The following is a 21,471-nucleotide window of genomic DNA, read 5'->3' as shown; positions in this document are numbered from 1 at the left end:
GCACGCAATGTTATTCAGAAGAACGGTAGGACTAACTGATGAAGTTGCACGTCACATATAGGCTACTTCATTGCGTGCAACATGCCTACAGTTTTATTCTGCAAATCCAACAATTGTATTGATTTACTAAATCCAACAATTTCTTTCTTCAGTCTACTTAATATTACTGCGTACAACCACTAGCCAATATTTTGTGTGTGTGTGTGTGTGTGTACTACACTTCTATATGTAGGCTAGTGTTTTTTATTTTATTTTTATTTAACCATTATTTAACCAGGAAACCCCCATTGAGATTGAAATCTCTTTTGCAAGGGGGACCTGACATGAAATACAAAGTTGCCCAACAAGACTTACACCTAACAAAATGTACAAACATCAAATGTGGAATGAGACAGAGGTGTAACAATAATTAAAAGTAGAGAAGAGGTTAAAAGCAGGAGCATACTTTGGTCACAGAGTCATGAATTGTATGTTTAAAGTCCAGAATTGAAATTAATTTATCAAGTTTAAAATTCTTTTGCAGATTGTTCTAACTGTAAGGTGCAAAATATCTGAAACTCATCTTACCGAATTCAGTAGGGGGACGAGGGACTTTAAAGAGTATCACGTCCCTAGAGCAGAGGTGATAACTATGTGAATTTCTAATTAGCAGACAACTGAGGTAGGAAGGGAATAGACCAATTATTGTTTTGTGGATGAATATGTACCAGTGGGTCAATCTGCGCAGAAGTAAAGAAGTTAACCCAGACTATTCATATAGGAGACAATGATGGGTTAAATATTTTGCACCTGTAATGAAACGTAAGGTATGTCATGCAGAAGATGAAGCATGCATATAAAGTACATCTCCATAATCTAAAACAGGTAAAATAAAAAGTAGCTGTGATGAGTCTCCTCTTAACTTTGTAACTAAAACAAGATTTATTCCTAAAATAGAACCCCAACTGTTCTCAGTTTCTTAATTAATTTATCGATATGCAATTTAAAACTAAGCTTATCATCAAGCCAGATTCCAAGGTATTTATAGCAAGAAACTCTTTTAATACACTTGCCATCAACAGTGCTGTTTTTCAATTTATCCAAGGATCGGGAATGAGTCCTTGAAATCGCTAGACATTTGGTTTTGTCTGCATTAAGAACCAGCTGCAGATCCAAAAGTGCAGACTGAATATAATTAAAAACATTCTGAAGTATTTGGAAAGCTTGAACAAGGATGGGGGCACAGCAATAAAGAATCGTATCATCAGCATATGAATGGATATTACAATCAGAGTTGGTTAAAACATGCGAAAGGTTATTAATATCAATACAAAATAATACAGGACCCAGGATAGAGCCTTGAGGGACTCCTTTAATCACTTCCAGAATGGAGGACTTATGGCCATCCACAAATACACATTGGGTTCTACTGGAAAGATAATTTGAAAACCAATTAACTGCATTAGACCCAAAACCAATGTCATTTAATCTACCAATTAAGATGGAGTGGTCAACTGTATCGAAAGCCTTAGAAAGGTCAAGAAAAAGGGAAGCACAGTATTGTTTATTGTCAAGGGCTTGGACTATGTCATTGATTACTACGGAGGCTGCAGTGATTGTACCATGACCAGACCTGAAACCAGATTGCATATTACTAGGTATATTGCTATCATGTAAGAACTGCTTGATCTGAGAATTTACCAGGGATTCAAATATTTTTGCCAGCATAGAGAGTTTTGAAATGGGACGGTAACTGTTGAGGTCAGAGGGATCACCACTTTTAAACAAGGGGAGCACATAGGCTGCTTTCCAATCATTGGGCAGATTGTGCGTTAAAAGAGACAAATTAAAGATGTGGGTGAGGGGTTCTGTAATAAGAGGAGCAGCAAGCTTTAGAAGCCTTGGGACTAATAGATCAGGACCAACTGATTTTCTAGGATCTATTTTCCTTAATGCTTCAAGAACATGAGCAGAAGGAATTGAGTGAAAAGCAAAAGGCTCAGTTCCAGCTGAAGACAGTGAAACTTTAGGCTTAATAATTCCTGGTGACCCCATGCTTAGATGGTTAAAAATATAACCCACAGATATAAAATGTTTGTTAAAAAGATTGACAATATCAGCCTTATTTGTCACTGGCTGAGTATCCAACATAATTTTCTGAGGGAGAGAAGTGGAGGCGTTTGCAGCTAATGACTTGATGGTCTTCCAGAATTTGGCAGATTTGTTTTGATTATTAGTAAGAGAGCTCATATAAAACTCTGCTTTAAATTTCCTAGCCAGAGCAGTGCATTTGTTCCTTAAGAACCGAAAATGGGACCAGTCAGCTTGAGAGTCTGACTGTCTAGCTTTGGCCCAAGCAATATTTCTCTGATGAAACATATCTAAAAGATCAGAGGAAAGCCAGGGGTTATCTCTCCCTTTCACCTTGTATCTTTTTAATGGAGCAATGTTGTCTGTAACTGCTTGAAAGTGTGTTTTAAAATAATCCCAAGCAGTATGAACGTCAGGAATAAAATCAATTAAATGAAAGTCACACGTGTGTAAATCACGAAGAAATGCCTGTTCGCAAAAGTTCTTAAAATTTCTTTTAAAAATAAAGTGGGGTTTAGTTTTAGATATTTTCGTACTCCTGACACACGCTATGACACAATGATCACTGACGTCATTTGGGAATACAGAAGCCGCCTGGTATTTCTGAGGTGTGTTGGTAAGAATCAAATCAATAAGAGTAGATTTATCAGGTGATTTCGTATTGGGTTGTGTAGGAAAACTGACAAGTTGAGAGAGATTAAGAGTGTTACAAATGCATTTGAAAGGGTCAGAAACAGGAGTTAACCAATCCCAATTTAAATCCCCCATTAAAACAAACTCTTTGTCGTTAAACTCCAAACTGCCAAATGATCGCGCAAGGACGCAATAGCATCTCTTGAAGCTGAAGGAGTCTTATAACAGCCTAACACAGTGAAATGAGAATCATTAGATAAATTAATTTTAACAGCAAGAAACTCGAACTGCTTTGGAATCGACATAGATTTTATAACCACAGAATTAAATTTAGATTTTACATATATAGCAACTCCTCCTCCCTTTTTGGGTCTGTCTGATCTAAAGATATTATAACCGTCTATGGTAATAACCCCGTTGGGGATAGACTTGTTGAGCCATGATTCAGACAGGACAATTACATCAAGATCAGTAGTAAGGACCCACACATTTATAAGATCCAGTTTAGGAATGAGACTTCTCACATTCATGTGCAAAAGACCAATACCATTTCTTAACTTACAATCTGCAGGTGTAAAACCAAGATCGATGGCAGGTCCAGGGTTTGGCTGAATATTCCCAGAAATTAAAAGTAAAAGAACAATTAGAAGTCTCGATCGTGAAACCCTAGCACTAGGCATATCATTATTAGAGACACCAGGACTGGGAATGGACTCGGGCCATACAACAAAAGATTGTAAAATCACAAAATTTTGGAGGTACAACAGAAAGAGGCAGTCATGCATACAATGTTCAAGACATAAGATATTTATATTAGCCTCCAAAGAGCAAGGGACAGTGTTAGATGCTGATAAGAAATTATTTTAGAGTTTGCACATATTTGGGCAGAGCTACTAGCTTAACTAGCCAACGTTTTCCATTACCATGTCTGTACTTTATATTTCTGAGATTAAGTACCTACAATTGTAGGATAGCTGTATTGACATAAAAGTACGTTCGTTAGACCAGCATCATTTATTGACTATGAAAATCCCACTTTACATTTAAAACCAAGTTTTCCATCGGATATTGAAAGCAAAACCTAAAATGGACCACATCGTGTCACCAACACGATTTCCTTGCGCCAATTGCACTAGCAACTTGGTTTTGTGGTGGAGAGAATGAGGAGTGTTTGAAAAAGTTTGTTACTGGATTGTATTGTGCTTTCAAGTGTATATTTGATATTATTTTGGCCTTTTTGTTCAAACAAAACCCCCATATTACAAGTAAGTTGAAAAGTGAAGAGGATTGATATCTGTGAGCACCATGTTTATTCGGCTAACTCTACCTAATCAGCCAGATAAAACGCAAGTAATTTACGAGGTCTAATGGTTTTCTGCCCTCCGGTATCCCCTCTTTCTCAACCTCTCTCTCCCTCTTGGGCTGTCTCCTGCTCTGTGCGATATGTTTAGTTACTCCTTCTCCGCCATTAACGATAGCTTTACCTGTGATAAGTGTAGGTTAAATGCTAGGCTGACGGAGAAGATTGCTGAATTGGAAACTTGCATCCGTACCTTACATGAAATTCTAGATAGTGAGAAGTTTATAGAATCCTTCTCGGTTCCGGATGCACCAGTTAGTCCGTCTACAGTTAGCACCCCGGCTGAGCCTTTGCAGCAAGGCGGGTGGATTACAATTCGGGAACGTAGTCGAAAATTTAAGCCACCAGTGCTCCAACGTCCTATTCACATTTCAAACAGGTTCTCACAAGCTCACAATCACTGTCTTTCAGCAGAATATGCAACCAGTTGCGCAAACCCATTTGCATCAGCCCGCCATTTCACCTGTCTTCCACCACGCCATGTGCATTTCCCTGAGCTTATAAAGAAATCACATGGGTGTAATCCCACCCCCAGGACCACCTGGTTCACATCACTTGATGCCAGCCACCAATTATAAAAAGAAATGGAAATATTATATGTGGGATTGTATGTGTGTGTGCGAATGTCTCATGTACTTGTAACAATGTGTTATTTTTACTGTTTGTGTCAAATGTCTAGCGTGTAAATATTTCTGTTTAAATGATTGGTTGAATAACACATATCACTGCTATTTTCACTGACCATGTTAAATGTACTCAATTCTGTGTCTGAGCTCAAAGCACTGCCAAACGGAGCTACAGAACAGACTTAATGTAGATGGGGGTAGATGGCAGCTACCACTGCAGTCTCAGTTTACAGGGGGGAATTTTTGTATTTACTTAAAATTGGTGTGTAGATATTTTCTTTTATGCCTTTATTTTCTTTTCTCAGGGTTGTAGATTATTTATGAAATTGGTTTCATGTTTTTGTATTGTTCATTTATTGTAGGTGGCTGTTCTAAGCTAATGTATTTAATATATGGTGGTTCATGCCAGGGGAGGAGCTGCTTGTATAAAGCACTGAGTTCCTCCTGGCAGTGCTGACTCAACATGCATAGCAGACTTTGGGCCACAAGGCATAGCCAAATTTAGTAAAGTACTGCGTTTCTTCTATTTCTTTATTTTTTCCTTTTGTTAGGTACAGTTTTTATCTTCTAGTATTTTTGTTCACTGTATATATTTTTGCACTCATTTGAGAACTAGCACTGTAAAAAAAATTAAATAAAATTCACCGGGTTCTTTGACCTCACTGCTGCTTTGCCACGTTTGTTTTCCTCCGGCTATCGGAGTTACCCTTACAGTGCCACTTACAAAGTAGGGTATTAGATGCTGTGGGTAGATACCCGGGGAGAACACAAAACAGCTACATTTGGAGCAACTGTGACCAGTGACATAGTTATGGATGCTGGCTTCTGGATGACAGTTGGTAAGTCTAATTTGAATATTACAAATAGCAAAATGCCTACCCTTACTATAAAGTGTAGATTTTATTTGAGCTATTACATCTCCACAGTAAACCTAATATAGCCTATACCCTATACTAAAGTTAACATTTGCCATTTGTAATATTCAAATAAAAGGTACCCTTGTCAGCTAGAAGCCATATATATTACAATGTTGGCCTATAATTCTAATTCAGTCTGACCACCAGCCAAAGACATAAGTCATTCAAGAGACTGAAACAATGAATACGTTCATGGTAATTCAATTTGCCATGGCTCAACAGCTTTTTATTAATTATTTTGTTGATTGAGGCACAATGACTTACACCTTTCAGGTTTGCAAGTAATTTCCTTAACACTTTGGGTAAAAAAGCGCTATATAAATTCAGTCCATTCAACATGTCATCATTGCAGTGCGTGCATTGGGTATTAACTGGGTACCAGTTATCTGGGTATTCTGATAATTGAATCATTATATTATGCCATAATTCACCAGTATTAAATATCGCAATTAATGTGTGCATAGAGGTGTTTCTGCTATTCTAATGCCAATAGAGAGGCAAATAATCACAACATTTACATTAGCTATTGAGTTAGGACTCAAATCCTGATGTAAGAAAAGAAAGTGTTAATTTTCTAACAGTTTATTAAGAAGAAATTTTAGAAGGCATATTTTTAAAAAGTGGATTTAAGGCATTTTGTTGTTTTTATTGGCTCTGTATTGTCTTCACTACAATGGCAGATATTTCAGGAATTTAAAACAATTATCTCACGTCAAAGGTTGAAACTTTTCCAATGTCTACTTTCACCATTTTTGCTCCGCTTTTCGTACTGGTGCATACTGTCATGGTTCTGTGGTTTGTCTGCGTTTCCCTTTTTTGGCCGCCAGATGGCGGAACTTCGGTTTTTAGTTCTGTTCATTTACCCTGTCTAATTGTATTATTGTTTTCTATTATTCAATTATTGTTTTTTGGTTGTCTCGTTTTCCCTTCCCTCTCTGTGGCCTGATTGTGCATTATGCCCTGCTGTGTCTCGTCAGTGTCTTGCCTATTTAAGTGCTTGTCTTCCCTGACTCGGGTGCTGGATCCTTTTTCTTGTGTGCGTATTGGATTGTGTTTCGGTTTTGTGCTCCTTCTTGTTCTTGTTACTCAGTGTTTTGCCGTGAGTGTTTTCCTCCCTGCCCGTGTTCTGTTTTTGCATTGTTTTTTGAATTTCTGCATTTTCTCTGGTTTTGCGCATTAAGATCTTAGTCCTTTTTTTGACTGCCCTGCGAGGCTTTGTTTTTGTTCCCTTTTGTTTTTTGTTCTTATTTAAAGCAACTTTCTCAGTTTGGATTTTCCCTGTGGATTTTGAGTGTTTTTTGACTCTGGGTCCATTCCCTCGCCTCCCCTGACACATACACCGTTAAATCTCTCTAAATTACACTCAGGAGCATGCACATAATGAAAAATCATAGAGTAAACTTAAGGACTAGCAGAGGACTTTCTGAGAATCACCTGGTGCAGAAATCCATTTCCATGCTAATACGGAACTACATTTTCCACGCTCCATTTCCTCCCTAAACTTAATAAGAAGCACATCCTGTGTTAGTATGGTACTTTGTAAATCCATATTAAAATGCAACTGCATACTAAAAAGTGAAGGCACACTGCAACCCCCATGGTACCCAGTGTTTGCTCTGTTGTTATTATTCATCAAGTACTGTGGCTTTTGTAAAAATGTATTCATTTATTTTACTTACCTCCTGTGTCAGTCTCTGCTACTGGATCCTGACCCTGAGCCTTGTGTCAGTAGTTGAAGACAGGTGGCATATTATGGTGTGAATCATTTTGTTGTTCAAAGCATAGATGCACTTTAGAGGCATTTAATTGAGATTTGTACATTTATTCAAATTCAATATGAGATTACAGATGCATTTGTCATTAGAACAAAGGGCTCCACGTGGAGATTACTTGAAGGTAAATTCCACTTTGAAACACTGAACTGTTTTCATTACAAAGTAATTTATTAACTTGTAGGAGATGATAAAATCAAGAGAGCAAGTGAAGAATAAGCAATTGTTGATTCTCAAGCACAATGGTTAATTACCTACATTCATAACATGCTATTAAACATTGTAGTTGATAGTCAGCAGTGATAGCAAACCTTGTTAAAATGTTTTGCTTAAGCATGAAATATTCTAGGTTGAAAGGTCTTTGTTGTTTTGTATACAATAAAGGGCATCAATTTTGTTGTAAAACAAACAAGCTCACATAGAAGAACTTAAACAAATAACACCAGTAATCAGGAAGCAACACCATTTACATTACATTTCTCCTAAAATGGCTTCATAACAGGCCTTTATTTTAAATTTCAAACAATCGAGACCTCTCACAAGAATATGTATGTGTGTGTGTGTGTGTGTGTTTCTGTGTTTGTGTGTGTGTGTGTTTCTGTGTTTGTGTGTGTATGTGCATAGAAATTTGAATATATTAACAAGTAAATTATGACATATATAATTAGCATCATACAGTCACTTCCATTTATAACTTTACTAAAAAAATCTGACGTTTAAGTTACTTTTTATACTGTTCTGAAATCTGCTTTCATTTCAAGGTTCCGTCTTGACGAAACCTTAACTGAGAGTGAGACGAACAAAACAAGATTATATGGATGATATTGTCCCTTGGAAATTTCTCAAAAGTGCTATTCGTATCGTCAGCAGATCAATCAATCTGCCTGTTACTTTTGCTATCAGATATCATAGACCTCCTGTGTGGCTGATAAAAACAACTCATTGAAGTCTCTAACCTCTGCCCACTCTTAGGCATCGTCAGTTTACTGTGCAGTGTCACAACATCTGGGTTTTTGACGTTGCCATCTGCTTCTTTGTTAAAGGAACATTGAGATGCTGTGGTCTCAGAGTTATTTTTGATTGATGACAGGGGAAGCTTATCACTATCTCCTAATGGTGGGTGATCTGTGAAGGGAAAGAGAGCGCTGAACAGAATGAGACTTTGTGGTCTATTTGGCCTAGTCCTGAGGGATTGTCTCTGTAGTGTTGTGGATTTTTCACATCTAGCAGAGTTGTTGGAGGCCTCCTCTTTGGAATCAGGTTTCCATCTTAACACAGGTTTGTCTGCTGGGAATGTGGCCTTACACATCTCAAAGGAATTGCATGTTTTTACATGCCTGTGTATCTTGGACAATGGTTTATCAAATTCCATCTCATTAGAGGTTAAAGCTGGGCGAGAGTGTAGCACTCCCATTCTGCTGCCTGCAAACAAGTTTTCTTGTTCATTCTCCTGCGATGACTCTGGCTTTTTCAACTGAAGGGCTTGAGGTATTTGGCAGTACTGCATCTTTGGAGCTATCACTGGAACTGATTTAGCCTGGCAAGTCTTAACTATGAAAGATGTTCTAATAGAGGACACACTGATGGGAGCAGAGTTGCGACGCATGGCAGTTTGACGATCAGTCAGAAACATTTCTAGCTCAAAAGATGAACGGTTGTATTTGGTCTCAACTATCGCTATTGACGCTCTTTTGTTCAAAAAAATATCTGGAAATGCATGCTGACCTAACTTTTCTATGTGTGACATTCCCTGATCCAAGTTCAGGGAATAGGGTCTCTTGTGCTTTAGAGGAGTTGTTTCTTTTATTTTTTCAAAATCTAATGTATCTTGAGATTTTTGCTTTTTGGGCTTTAGAAAAGAATGATTACTTTTTTGTTCTAGAGTTTTTGTCAGTCTTCCTACAGATTTTGCTTCAGCTCTGTTTTCCGGGTTCTGTAGATTTTCCACACTTTGCCCTTTTAAGTTCGGACATTTATGAACAATTTTTCTAACAGATGGCACAGTTCTCATACTAGTATTGAAGCTGTCAACAATATCTTTTCCTTTGTTGATGTCTCCCATTAAACATAAAGTCAGTTCTTCTGATTTTAATAAAAAATCAAATGTTTTAAGGGAATGGAGTGGGCTAGTCACCCATTGTTTTGTGGTACTGCAGTCTTCCCAGGGCTCTACCTGCTCTGAATCCTCTGAATTTCTCTGCCAAGTGTTCTCGTCAACTTTATCTGGTAGATCCAGGGATTTTTGTCTTTCTTCCATTGGCTTTGTGACAACGATATTCCTGAGGTCATTCTTTTCACCACTGAAGATAGCTCCTGTGCACTTTTGCTTGCCATGGTTTCCAGTTGTTTTTGTTAGTTCCCCTGAAATAGAACCACAGTTACTTTATTATGACTGAAGCACATTTTATACATTACATTACGTTACAGGCATTTAGCAGACGCTCTTATCCAGAGCGACTTACACAACTTTTACATAGCATTTTACATTGTATCCATTTATACAGCTGGATATATACTGAAGCAATTCCGGTTAAGTACCTTGCTCAAGGGTACAATGGCAGTGTCCTTACCCGGGAATCGAACCTACGACCTTTCGGTTACAAGCCCAGTTCCTTACCCACTGTGCTACACTCCTCCGGCTATACTTTCTGAATCACTTTTAATTGAGACTTGGTTGAAGCCCATTTCCTTCCCTGTATGTAAGATGTATAGACCGATTATATGGCTAAGGAAAGCTCTTTTTGTGTCTGTATGTACTGTAATTTTACTCCATGTAGCAACAGTCTACTTTCAGAGAATTGTTTCTCATCTAATCAGCAACTAATCACTGCACCCATGCACCAAGTGGATGCATACATGGCTATTTGTCAATTATTGTCAATTATAGTTCTGAATTTCGCTTCCGCTAAATCTAAAATCAATTTTTTCTCCTCTTATTTTTACGCATCATAGACATGCAAGATGCACTGTGTAAATAACTCTGGAGTTTCTGGAAGGTGTATTTTCATCACTTCACAGAGTTAACGGCTTCCATTTGCAGCCACTGATATAACTAACACAGTTAGCATGCTGCCCATATTGTCTAATATTTTTGTACTGGACACATAGGGATGAAATTGATATCAATCTTATTGTCTAACTATACGTAAGTTAGGCAAAAAGCAAATTCCCCCAAAAAGTCAGACTATTCCTTTAAGGGCTGTTAATGTAATTTTCTCTGTTTAATACAAGGTACATGAGTAAATCACTTTTTCTTGTACAGTAGTTGTCTTAAGGTGAACATATTTACCAGCTTTGTAGGTAGACTCAGTTTTATCCTTTGTAATGTCAGGCTCAATGATTTTCGTAACAAGGTGAAGAATGGGCCAAGGCCCATTTTCTTCCTCAATACATTTCTTGCCCTGTGGAAAAAAGAGGCTTTTATTCCACTGAGATACACATCTGTTTTAACACTAGTGTTAAAATTTAAATTTGACCGGACAAACTTGTTGCTTTCATAGATATTTCCATTGCCTGTTCATGACCTAGTGACAGGGATTAAAGTGGAAAAAAAATTCATCTTTGTCAAGTCAACTTCACAGCAACAGCTATGACTGCAGAGAGTGTGTAGTCATCATAACTTAAAGAGAGATTACAATCATGGACGTCGGGGTGGGGGGGTGGATAGTTACTGTTGGGGGGTGAAAAGGAAAATCACCAGAAATGCCACATTTTCAGATGTGACTGACCTTTTCAAATGTGAACTACAATTTTCACATTTGACTTCAAATAGCATAGGTTGCCGTTTCCCGTTCTCATCTTAAAAGTGTGATTATTTTTATAGTTCACATGTGTACTCTTCACATGTTGGGTGTTCAAATGTGTTTTTTTTAACACGTGATTTTTTCCCCAAGGGACAGAAAGTTGGTGGGGATGGAGGGAGTGGGAGGGGGCACAAAAGTGCACATCTAAGTACATGGAATTTCTTATTTTTATTCATTTTTTAAGTGAAAAATATACATACAATCATTTTTTAACATAAAATATTTGTTCTCAGTTTACCATGTACACAGATTTTAGTGTTCATCTTGAGGTGTGAAAGTTGCTAAAACAATGGCTAGCCCAATTACTGTATTATCTCAACATCAACAAATTGCGCTTCGCTCAGAAGGATGTATGTTTTACATTGAAAGAAAGTTAATATGGTGTTATTACAAGAAACTCATTTACCTTCCTAAATATGTTCCAAGATTACAAAATAGACATATAGCAAATGTAGTATCAGGAGATAATTCCAGGAAAAAATGGCGTTGCCATTTTAATTAGAAAGAATCGTAAGTTTAATTTTGAGAAGACTGGTTCCAATATTAAAAGCAGAATTGCATTTTCCTGTATGTGGATAGAGGGTAAGAACATTGGGCCTCACTCACCAAAATCTTCCTAAGTTTTTTCTTAAATTTGTTCTTGAGAAAGGTCCTAAGAAAAGTCTAAGTCAGATTCACAACGTGTTCTTAAACCGCAGAATTGTTCGCACATGTGTTCTTAAAATGGTGAATCCCATTGTCCTCGTAAATGGAAAGCACGTGCCAGTTGTTCCTAATTAGCATAGGTAAAAGCCCCACCAGTCCCCATAAAAGGGCATGAGACTGCAGGGCTGTGTGCACACAGAAATCGAAAAGAAAAGTTGAGAGCGAAGTCATTAGTGCCCAAACGAAAATCTAAAGACGGTGGAGCACCGGACTCCAAACTTAAGAAAAACTTCAGTAGTTCTGAAGCGGCGGTATTGCTGCAGAAAGTGAACAGCAAACGACCTGTCATATTTAGTAGCATCAGTAGTGGATATAAAATAACACAAAAAAGATGCATGGGATGCTATTACTTGTTCAGTGAATGCTATATCCGAAGAAGGGCGTACAACTGATGAAGTAAAAAAAAAAAAAAAAGGTTAGTGTCATATCTGAGGCAAAAAAAAAAAATTCTCGTGGGAGTGGGTGCAAGGATTTGCGTGTTATGCATTCAAACGACAAAGCGCTTCTCGTCACATTAATACCGCTAATTAAATCAACCGGCAGTAAACTGCATCGGAGTAAACCCGTCGCTGCACAAAACACTGCACAAAAAATGTATTGCCAGTCATTTTGGTGACGCCTCTGAATAACTGTTCTCTTCTTCAACATGTCCATGTGTTTAAAAAGTGTTACCTAAGTGCTTAGTTTGTATTCAAAATTTAAACATTTGCTTTTTCAGTATAGACTAATCATTGCATAATTGAAACCCCCAAAAATAAAAGGTCACTACAATGGTTTGTTTTTTATCATTTATTTACAGATGAACTCCCGCTGAGGCAACCACCCTCTGAGGTGGAACCTGGCACCTTAATGCTTTGTAAAATAATGAAAATAATTATTTAAAAATATTATAAATGATAAAAATATTATTGTAATTTAAATCCTATAACATTATACAACTGTAGAATTGAAGAAAACGCAATAACCAGTTATTTTGCACAAACATGTCAGCACTTGTGCAAATGTGCGTAAGTGTGCTCTTGAGTGTGTGCAGATTCTGTTCTTACCTAAGAACAAATCCCAAATAAGAAAACATTGATGAATGTCAGAAGCTTCGTAAAAACTGCATAAGTGGGTTTTAAGAAGAAAATTCTTCTTAAGAACGGTTGGTGAATGAGGCCCATTCTTCTTAAGAACGGTTGGTGAATGAGGCCCATTGTATTTTTCAGGGTATATGCTCCGGCCATCTTTGATGGACAGAAGTCAGAAAAACATTAGCACACCGTGAATATTTATTCATCATTGGATCAGACAGAAGTACATACTAGGACAGTAATTTGGACTGTACAAACTAGTCTATTTTGAACGAGCAAGCTTTATTATCCAAAGCATTTAGAATATTCACAAACATTTGAATATAATTGATATCTGGTATATGCAAAACCCGACCGCAAGAGACTATACTTATTACTTATCACACTATCAAATGTTTTCCAGAATTGCTTACATCTTATCATCTCCAGTGTTGCCTAACGTGAGGAATGTGTATTTTCTATAACACTATCTTTGCAATCTTGGAGCATTTTAAATTACCCTTACATTTACGTAGTAAATTCTCTAGGTGGAGGTTTAAAAACACACTGCATCAAAATGAAGAGTTCCTTACTGTGACGACTTTGTGTCTAATATTGTTTTTATTTTTGTTGTAGTTACAGGAGTTGGCCAGTGTATGGGGTGCCCCTTTTTCTAATTGAGAGCACCTGGGGGGAAACACTATAATAAGGAAGCCCCAGTGCTTTCTCTCTTTCTCACTCAGTTCTAGGTAATCCTGCAGCAGGTTGGGTGGTTGGACGGCCTGCGGGTTTTTTCCTTCACCTTCCATTCTTCAGAGGTTTTGCGTTGCAAATTCACATCCCATTGTTGCACACGTGCATCCATACACATTTAATATAAATACCCTACATTTCACTCATACATGCATCATTGTCTTCTTAATACATCATTCCTTTGTTTAACCCTCTGGGGTCGAGAGCTTCGCCGGCGGAGCTCGACAAGATGAAATTAACTTTCGTTTCTATTTGGATGATTATCATACAGACGCAACAAAAACATTGACAGAAACCTTAGAATCGCGACTTTCCAATGCGCCCATTGGCAAATAATATGAATCATTTTAAAAGTTTTAAATTTGATCAATTAGACCATGTATGCTTCATTAAACTTTACTCATTACTATGTGAATTTCGCTCAGCAGGAAGTCCGCCCAAATTGCATTCACATGTTAACAACATTATAATTACTCTCCATAGAAGGAGACTAAAGGAGGGGCGATGCGAGATCCATGTGAGAAATGCCAAGTCTGCGAAAGCGGGATAGAATGTCAAAGTGTCGCCTAATTCACATCTTTTGAGGTGAACATTTCGCTTAATTTTGGAAAATGGTCCGTCCGGAAGCCGACACTGATGAAGAGCGGTGTCATTTCGAACAGCGAACTGATCCAGCTGAGGATCAACTTCATGCGTAAGTATATTTCTTATGATCATATTGGTAAATATGTGTACTGTATTGCAACGTATCTGTGTGTTTGTAGGAATATCCAGCAATATGCGCGTTTGTAAATTCCCACACTAAAAACGATTCGAACTATTGCATCTCAAAATTATAGGCTAGGCTCTCTGCGTCTGGTTGTGTTAGAAGTATCAGGTAGACTGTATGTTTTTCGATCATATTCGTAATAAATAGCTCATGCCTGGCGTGTAGTGGCGTGGCTAGGATTCTAAAACTGATGTCCTTGCACAGTCGATATTAGCATACTCTAAGTAAGTTTGGGAAATAGCAATAAAATAACCATTTAGCTAAACAGACCTAGCCTACTTCAGACTGAGGCATTGTTATTGATGAGTTGCATGTAGTTTAGTTGGAATATCAGTGTTTATTTAGTTTAGCTAATGTTGTTTCATTGATAGCTTGCATTATTTGTAAATGTGCGCTGTATTACATTCTCTGTGTGTTTGTAGGAATATTCACTAATATGCGCGCTTGTAAATTCCCACACTACGAACGATTCTAACCATTGCTTCTCAAAATTATAGGCTACCTCTCTGCGTCTGGTTGTGTTTGTTTGGTTCTTTGTTTGTATATGATGTCACATTTCATAAATTTTGTTTTCATTAGTTAGTGGTTTGTCCCTTTTTTGTAAAGCACATTTAATTTTCACCTGAAGGAAATGTGCTATATAAATAAAGTCTGATTTGATTTCACATTTCCTAACAATTTTGTTTTTATTATATTTGCAGAGATGTTGATCAGGAAACACGGCCTAGTTCACCACTAGCTAAGAGGCCAGGCAGGCGTTGCAAGAGTACACCAGTCTCATCTCATCTTCCATGCAGTTTACTTCAATAAATGTTCTAAAATCAAAAGTTGTCTTTGTTTCTGTCTTCTAAATGGCTCACTGAGTCTTTGTGTTAGTGGTGGGGAGGCATGCGGCCAGGTGTGAATAGCCTACTTAGCTGGCAGGTATTCCTACCCAATGCATATTCATTACGGAAAGGCCATTTGCCCTCCCATTCTCACCTGGTGTTGAAAAATAGTAGTCACAACACTAACTTTTAGCAATTTATTTTATATTTCTCATTGGATTTGCTAAAATATTTTGTCATCTTTTGATACCCAAGACCTTGAAGAACACATTTCAGTGACCAAAAGTCTTAGTCACAATTGTTTAGTGTGTTTTATTACAACATTCCTGTGCATGTTCAAAACTACTGTTTACAGTTTGTGTGTTTTTAGAGCAGTTTACAATCCACACATGATTATGACCAACTTACTGCTGCCATATTATTGTCGCTGAGTTTGTGCTGAAAACAAAGATATGAAACACTTTGGAATCACTGTATATAAAGTTGATGAAATTTACACAAATGTCAGAGCATCGCACAATCACCAGTGTGCCTCATTTTACCCTTAGACCCCAGAGGGTTAAAAGTATACCTTGTTGTGTTGTCTCCCTTTCTGTCACGACTATAGCTTGAGTCATAACAAAATGGTAGCAGCGGAGGGATAGATTTCACGGTTTATCCTTTGTGTGTCTGCGACTGATAATTTGTCGGATTGAGTTCCGTAGTTGCATTGCAAGCTGGAGTGTGTTTATAGCCTGTTGCATGGCCTTCACTCTACTGTAACGTTTGGGAGACAGGGAGACATGCAAGGTTTTGTTTTCTTTGTTGTTTTTTATTTTGTTAATCGTCTCCGGAGGAGGAGGAAGTGTAACGCTCTGGGAATTCCAGTCCGCTGGGTTCTGCGGCTGTTTTGTCCTGCTAATCTATACCGGGTGAGTAGTACCTTCTGATGTTCGAGGCTGGTGATTAATTGAGTGTTGTTCCAGTCAGTGAAGTTAGACAGTGTTAACTGGGACGGGGGACAGGTTTGTTGTTGCTCTGGAAGGGACATATATATGGTCTCTCAATCCTTCAACTGTTGAGGATTTTGCCTAAATTTGTTTGTTGGGTAATTTGAAATTCTGCAATTTCCCTCGCATGTATTAGCACCACTGTTAGATGGAGCAGGTTTCGAGGGTTAGGTATTGTGTGGGACAGAGCGCTCAGCAAAGATTATGACTAAATTGCCGATTCTGGCTTTTGTTGGTATTTTGTCCAGAGTAAAATTACTGGTGGCGTTGTTGTAGTATTGTGTATATGATTTGTTCTTGTTCCGCTGTTGAGCATTTGTCAGCGGACGGTCAGCTGAACTTGAGGCCAATATATATATATTTTTTTCAAATACTAGACTGTCAGTGCGTGGCCTCAGAGGGTGCACGGGTTTAGCACACAGCCAAAATAAAATTGTTTTCCAGGATGGATGATGACAAGTTTCAACAGCTGGCGGCACTCCATTCTTCGCATGTGTAGTCACCTCCTTAACACCCCCATTGAACGTTTGATGATTGTCATGTGAAAGCGGTTTAACCACAGCCAACTCATCTCCAGTCTAGATTGCCGCAACTCCCTCCTTCCATGCCTGCTGTTCCATGAAGCCACTACAACTTATCCAGAACACTGCGGCTCAACTTGTCTCCAACATACGTTCTCACGTCACTCCCCTGCTAAGTTCACTCCACTGGCTACCAGTCACTGCCAGGATCATGTCCTGACCCTGGCCTACACGGCAGCTGACAGGACAGCACCCGCCTACCTAAAAGACATAATTCAACCCCAACTGCCAGCTTGACCACTCCGCTCTACTCAAGCAGGGTGACTTGCATTCCCTGCCATTCGGGTGAATGGTTCTTTCTTGTCCCAAACACGGAGCTTCTCCACTCTAGCTCTACAGTGGTGGAACAAACTCCCTGTTCTGTTTGGTCCCTTCCCATTTTCTGCAGTGGTCTGCAGACAGATATCTTCAGACTGTACCTGGACTAACTATAACTATCGGGCAAGGGCACTCGCAATCTAGGATCACTCTCATCACTTGTATTCTTCTATCTTGTTACTCTAGCACTTTCGTTTTACACTTGTATCTCCATCTAGCACTTATATTGCACTTGTATCGTTATCTTGATGTTGTAGCTCATCATCATGTCTCTTTCTAGTTTGACTTACCATAACTTTCTGACCTAGCCTATGATTACTGTGTGAACTGGACTTGATGTTCATGGCTTTGTTCAAAACCCCCCATCAGACAATAAACAACAACAGGTTATTTTACCCAGGAGCAAATGTGTCACTGTCTACTCAGTAATGTTCAGTAATTCAGTAATTGAATCTTCAGATACAAATTTACTAAAAAGCACTATTGAAACTAATTTTGCCCAAATGATCACTGTTACGTCCTGCGGTGTTCTGGGTACTTTTTCTGTGTATCTATTCCTACAGAGCTTTGATGTGCCAGTCCCATGAGATGATTGGCTGGACAGATGTGCCAGTCCCGTAAGATAATTGACTGAAGGGATTCAATGGATTGTGCCCATCAAGGCCTCTGCGGTATCTGATTGGCTCCTTTCTTCCCCGTGCTGTGGACCAACCAGGAAGCTGCTGCCACTGTAATAGCCTTGTGGTTGCCTGTGTTTGATGGTTTTTGCTCCTTTAGCCTGCCCATGCTGTTAGACCGCTGTTGTTAGATACTGAACTTTGGGTAGCTTGTTAAGAATCCTGTTTATACTAGTTACCTCCTTGTGTGGCCTGCCTTAGTGTTGTTGATTGCTGTGTGTATATTGGGCACCGTGGGATGAGGGTAGGAGAAGGGTAAGATTGGGTGGGTGATTGATTACATTCATGTAGGTTCTCACTGTGTATAGAAACATTAGGTAAGGAGCAGGTGCCACTTTGTGTAGGTTTAGTTTGAGTAGGTTAGATTAGCATAGACAGATAGGTTAGGTTTATTATTTGGTCTCTTCTTATTTTGGTATCAGGACCAGGTATTTTAGTTTTAATACTGAGCTGTCAGTTTAGTACATTTTTGTTTTACTTATTTCTTTGTTTTGGCACTGCTCTCGTCCATCCTGTCTTTCGTGTGTCCTTTGGAGCTCCAACTATATAGTGTAATGCACGCTCCAATAAATTCACTTTTGCACTATTCCATCAGTGTAGTGTTACGTCTCGTTCCCTAGACCCCATCTGGGTCGTAACAATCACACAAAATGTATTTACTGCAATTGTGATGAAGTTGATAAAGCCATTAGGGTGGAGATGAATAATTGTGGATGCTGTAGTTATAGAAATGATAGGCATAGAACTCTGCAGAGATAACGCTACAAACATATTTTCGGGTTTTCATTGAAACTGATACTTTGAACAAACTGAATATTAGAGCTACACAACAACCGCATGAAATATAACCAACTTGTGTGAATGTGATCCCAGTAAACCACCAAAGCTGTGTGTTCTCTGTGGAATTGATAAGAGGAGCGATGGTGCATAAGCTATGTAAAAGCTAGCACACTTCAAGGAGAAGGGCAGAAGAAATGTGCTGAATGACCGAAGAATTTACTTAAAAAAATTCTGCACTTTGTATTTCTTTAACCACTTTTCCATTTTGTCTTGTCATACACATTTTAGCACTTTTCTCAGTGTTCTCATAATGTGCCTCAATACATTTTCCCTTAGTCTATTTCAGAAAACTGCTATAATGTAGAAATACAAATGTTGAAATAGATTCAGTTGTGTCCTTTATTTAGAAATTAGTTTTGCAATATATGGTTTCGTAATCTTTATGAAATTAGGCCACTACTGGTGCAGAAATCAATGCTGTAATGCTGGATACATCTGACGCTGCTGGCCATCAGCGTAGCGGTAGTACGTAGTAAAAAAACACAGCCTTTCTAGAGTTAAAACATTACAGACACAGGTTGTTGGCTAATGACACAACCAGCACTGGCTCATGTGGCTGTAAAACATCTGACCTGCCCCTAAGAGGTTTTCCTCCAAGCAACTTTTCAGTATAGCAAGGGATGTTATACTGCTGTAGGCTGCTCTCAGCTGTTGTGCAGTAGCTTGTCTTTACAAAATACAACTCATGGAAGTTTGAGTAAAAGCATAATAGCTGAATAAGTATTCCACCCAAGGAAGCTGTTAGATGTTTTCTTTAATTTACCCAAGCTTATGCAAATTAAACATACAGGTAAAGTGGGGCTTCAACAAAGAGGGAAGAAAAATTATTAACAAACAAAATCAACAAAACATTTTAGCCTTAAATTCTGTAGAGTTCTATTTCTTATTTAATTTGGGGTTCATTGCAAGCATTGCAAGTTCATAATGAAGATGAGGAATTTTTTTAATTATAAAATAATTTTTTTCAGTTTATAATTGACTTCAGTGTACCTCATGTAGAGGTGGTGATAGTGTTCATGCAGTTCATACTATGCAATTCACAGTAAGGATGAGTAACTATGTTTTGATTTATAAAAACATTTAGCCTATGTTTGAAACTTGATTTGACTTTGTTTACCTCAGTGTTATAAAAGCCCGTTATGGCTACATAACGTATAGGTCATCAAGTATTTCATCTTGCATGGAAAGATAGCCTCCTTCAGAACTAGCAAGCTCTTGCATCTGCTAGATCTGCCTTTTTCTCTCAAGAAATATAACGCAAAATTGTGTATTACACTGTGGACAAATTAGCAATTAAAAAACAATCATCACAATTTGCGACTTATCCTTCTGATCATAGCAGCAATGATTTAAAAAAAAAAAAAAAAATTAAATCAGACGATTGAGGCTTTTAGAGACCATATTTCCAAATAGTCTCCTCCTTCATACATTAATCCTGCCAGTATAAATAAACATCCCAGTGCTTGGCTACAACAGGAAGATGTACAAACAGTGAACTGTTTTACCTTACTTAACATGGATGAGCTATCTAAACTAGTTATGTCCGCAAAACCAACCGTTCCATCCGATATCTTCTAATTTGGTTAAAGAACTCTTTCCTGTACTAGGCCAGCACATGCTAAAAATCATTAACACATCCTTAGTAAGAGGACACATACCTGAGTCACTACAGGGCTTCCATGGATCCTTAAAAAGTCTTAAATAATATTTTCAGAATTTAAGGTCATAAAATGTCTTAAAAAGTCTTATTTTTAATTATGGTAGGTCTTAAATTTTGAGGTGATGCCTAGTTGCGTGAGATACATCTCCCCGCAGGATTCACTAATTTAAATATGGTTTGGTCTTCGGTCGCGACTCAGTCCAGCTCTTTTCTTTTTTTGGTAAATTTTTGATTGGTTCTCCACAGGCTCTCACGAAGGTAGCAGGATTAAAGAAGTACACAAAACAGCACAGATGATGCTCAGCTAAAGACAGTTGGCCAGGGGGGTTCAGAGGAGACACAAAGCCCTCTGTTATTTCTGATAGTTGCTAGAATCTGGATAATAATGTTTGTAGTGCAGAGGCGCAACGGCCAACATGCGACATGAAGGAGAGGAGCGGACTTTTAATTTGGTGACCAGTTAGCTGGAGTTTACAGATTTAATGGACTGTTAAAGTGGATGAAAGGTAGATATACGATAACATGTATGTGTCTTAATGTGGAGAATTAACTATAGCCGACTCTGGGTGCGAGAACGGCCAGAACAGCCTTATTGTTTTACAGAGTGTTGTCAAAATTAACAATTCCAAGCAAACTGTAATTAAAATTAAGATTTTAAATTAAAATGTTTTTTTTAACACAGAGTTTTATCTAATGTAAAGCGTAACAGTGGGACACAGTTTTTGCCATTAATTTGATTACTTTATGTGATTTTACATATGATTGTTATATGGAGATACAAAATTATCCAGAAAAATATCCCTACTAATATTGTCAAATTGATTTCAAACATGAAGCTCAGTCCTAATGTGCATTTGTTTTGCTGTGGAAAGGGTATTAAATGTTCTCTGTCGAGGTCTTAAAAAGGTCTTAAAAGCATAAAATTTTATTTCAAAAAGTGTGCAGCAGCCCTGCACTAAAAGTGGCAGTTATTAAGCCAATACTGAAGAAACCAAATCTCAAATCTGACAAAATGGAAAACTATAGACCTATTTCAACCCTTACATTTGTATCTAAATTATAGTAGAACACCGTTGCTAAGCAACTTAGCGCATACCTTAGCCAAAAATGGCGTCCATG

General features: G+C 38.1%; 1 protein-coding gene across 3 annotated transcripts in view; it reads right to left on the bottom strand.

Moving 5' to 3' along the window:
* Positions 1–8,073: 8,073 nt before the first annotated feature.
* arhgap31 (Rho GTPase activating protein 31) overlaps positions 8,074–21,471 on the bottom strand; it is a 217,053-nt gene continuing 203,655 nt past the window's right edge. For all 3 annotated transcript variants that reach the window (XM_064352057.1, XM_064352058.1, XM_064352059.1), the window contains 2 exons: positions 10,668–10,779; positions 8,074–9,739 (listed from right to left, as the gene is read on the bottom strand). In XM_064352057.1, the coding sequence (XP_064208127.1) occupies positions 8,250–9,739; positions 10,668–10,779 (1,602 nt within the window). In that variant the 3' untranslated portion in view covers positions 8,074–8,249. The remainder of the gene's footprint in view (positions 9,740–10,667; positions 10,780–21,471) is intronic.

The sequence above is a fragment of the Anguilla rostrata genome, chromosome 9, assembly GCF_018555375.3.
Source record: "Anguilla rostrata isolate EN2019 chromosome 9, ASM1855537v3, whole genome shotgun sequence".
NCBI lineage: Eukaryota > Metazoa > Chordata > Actinopteri > Anguilliformes > Anguillidae > Anguilla > Anguilla rostrata.
Note: the sequence above shows the minus strand (reverse complement) of the source record. Positions and strands in the feature narration are given on the sequence as shown.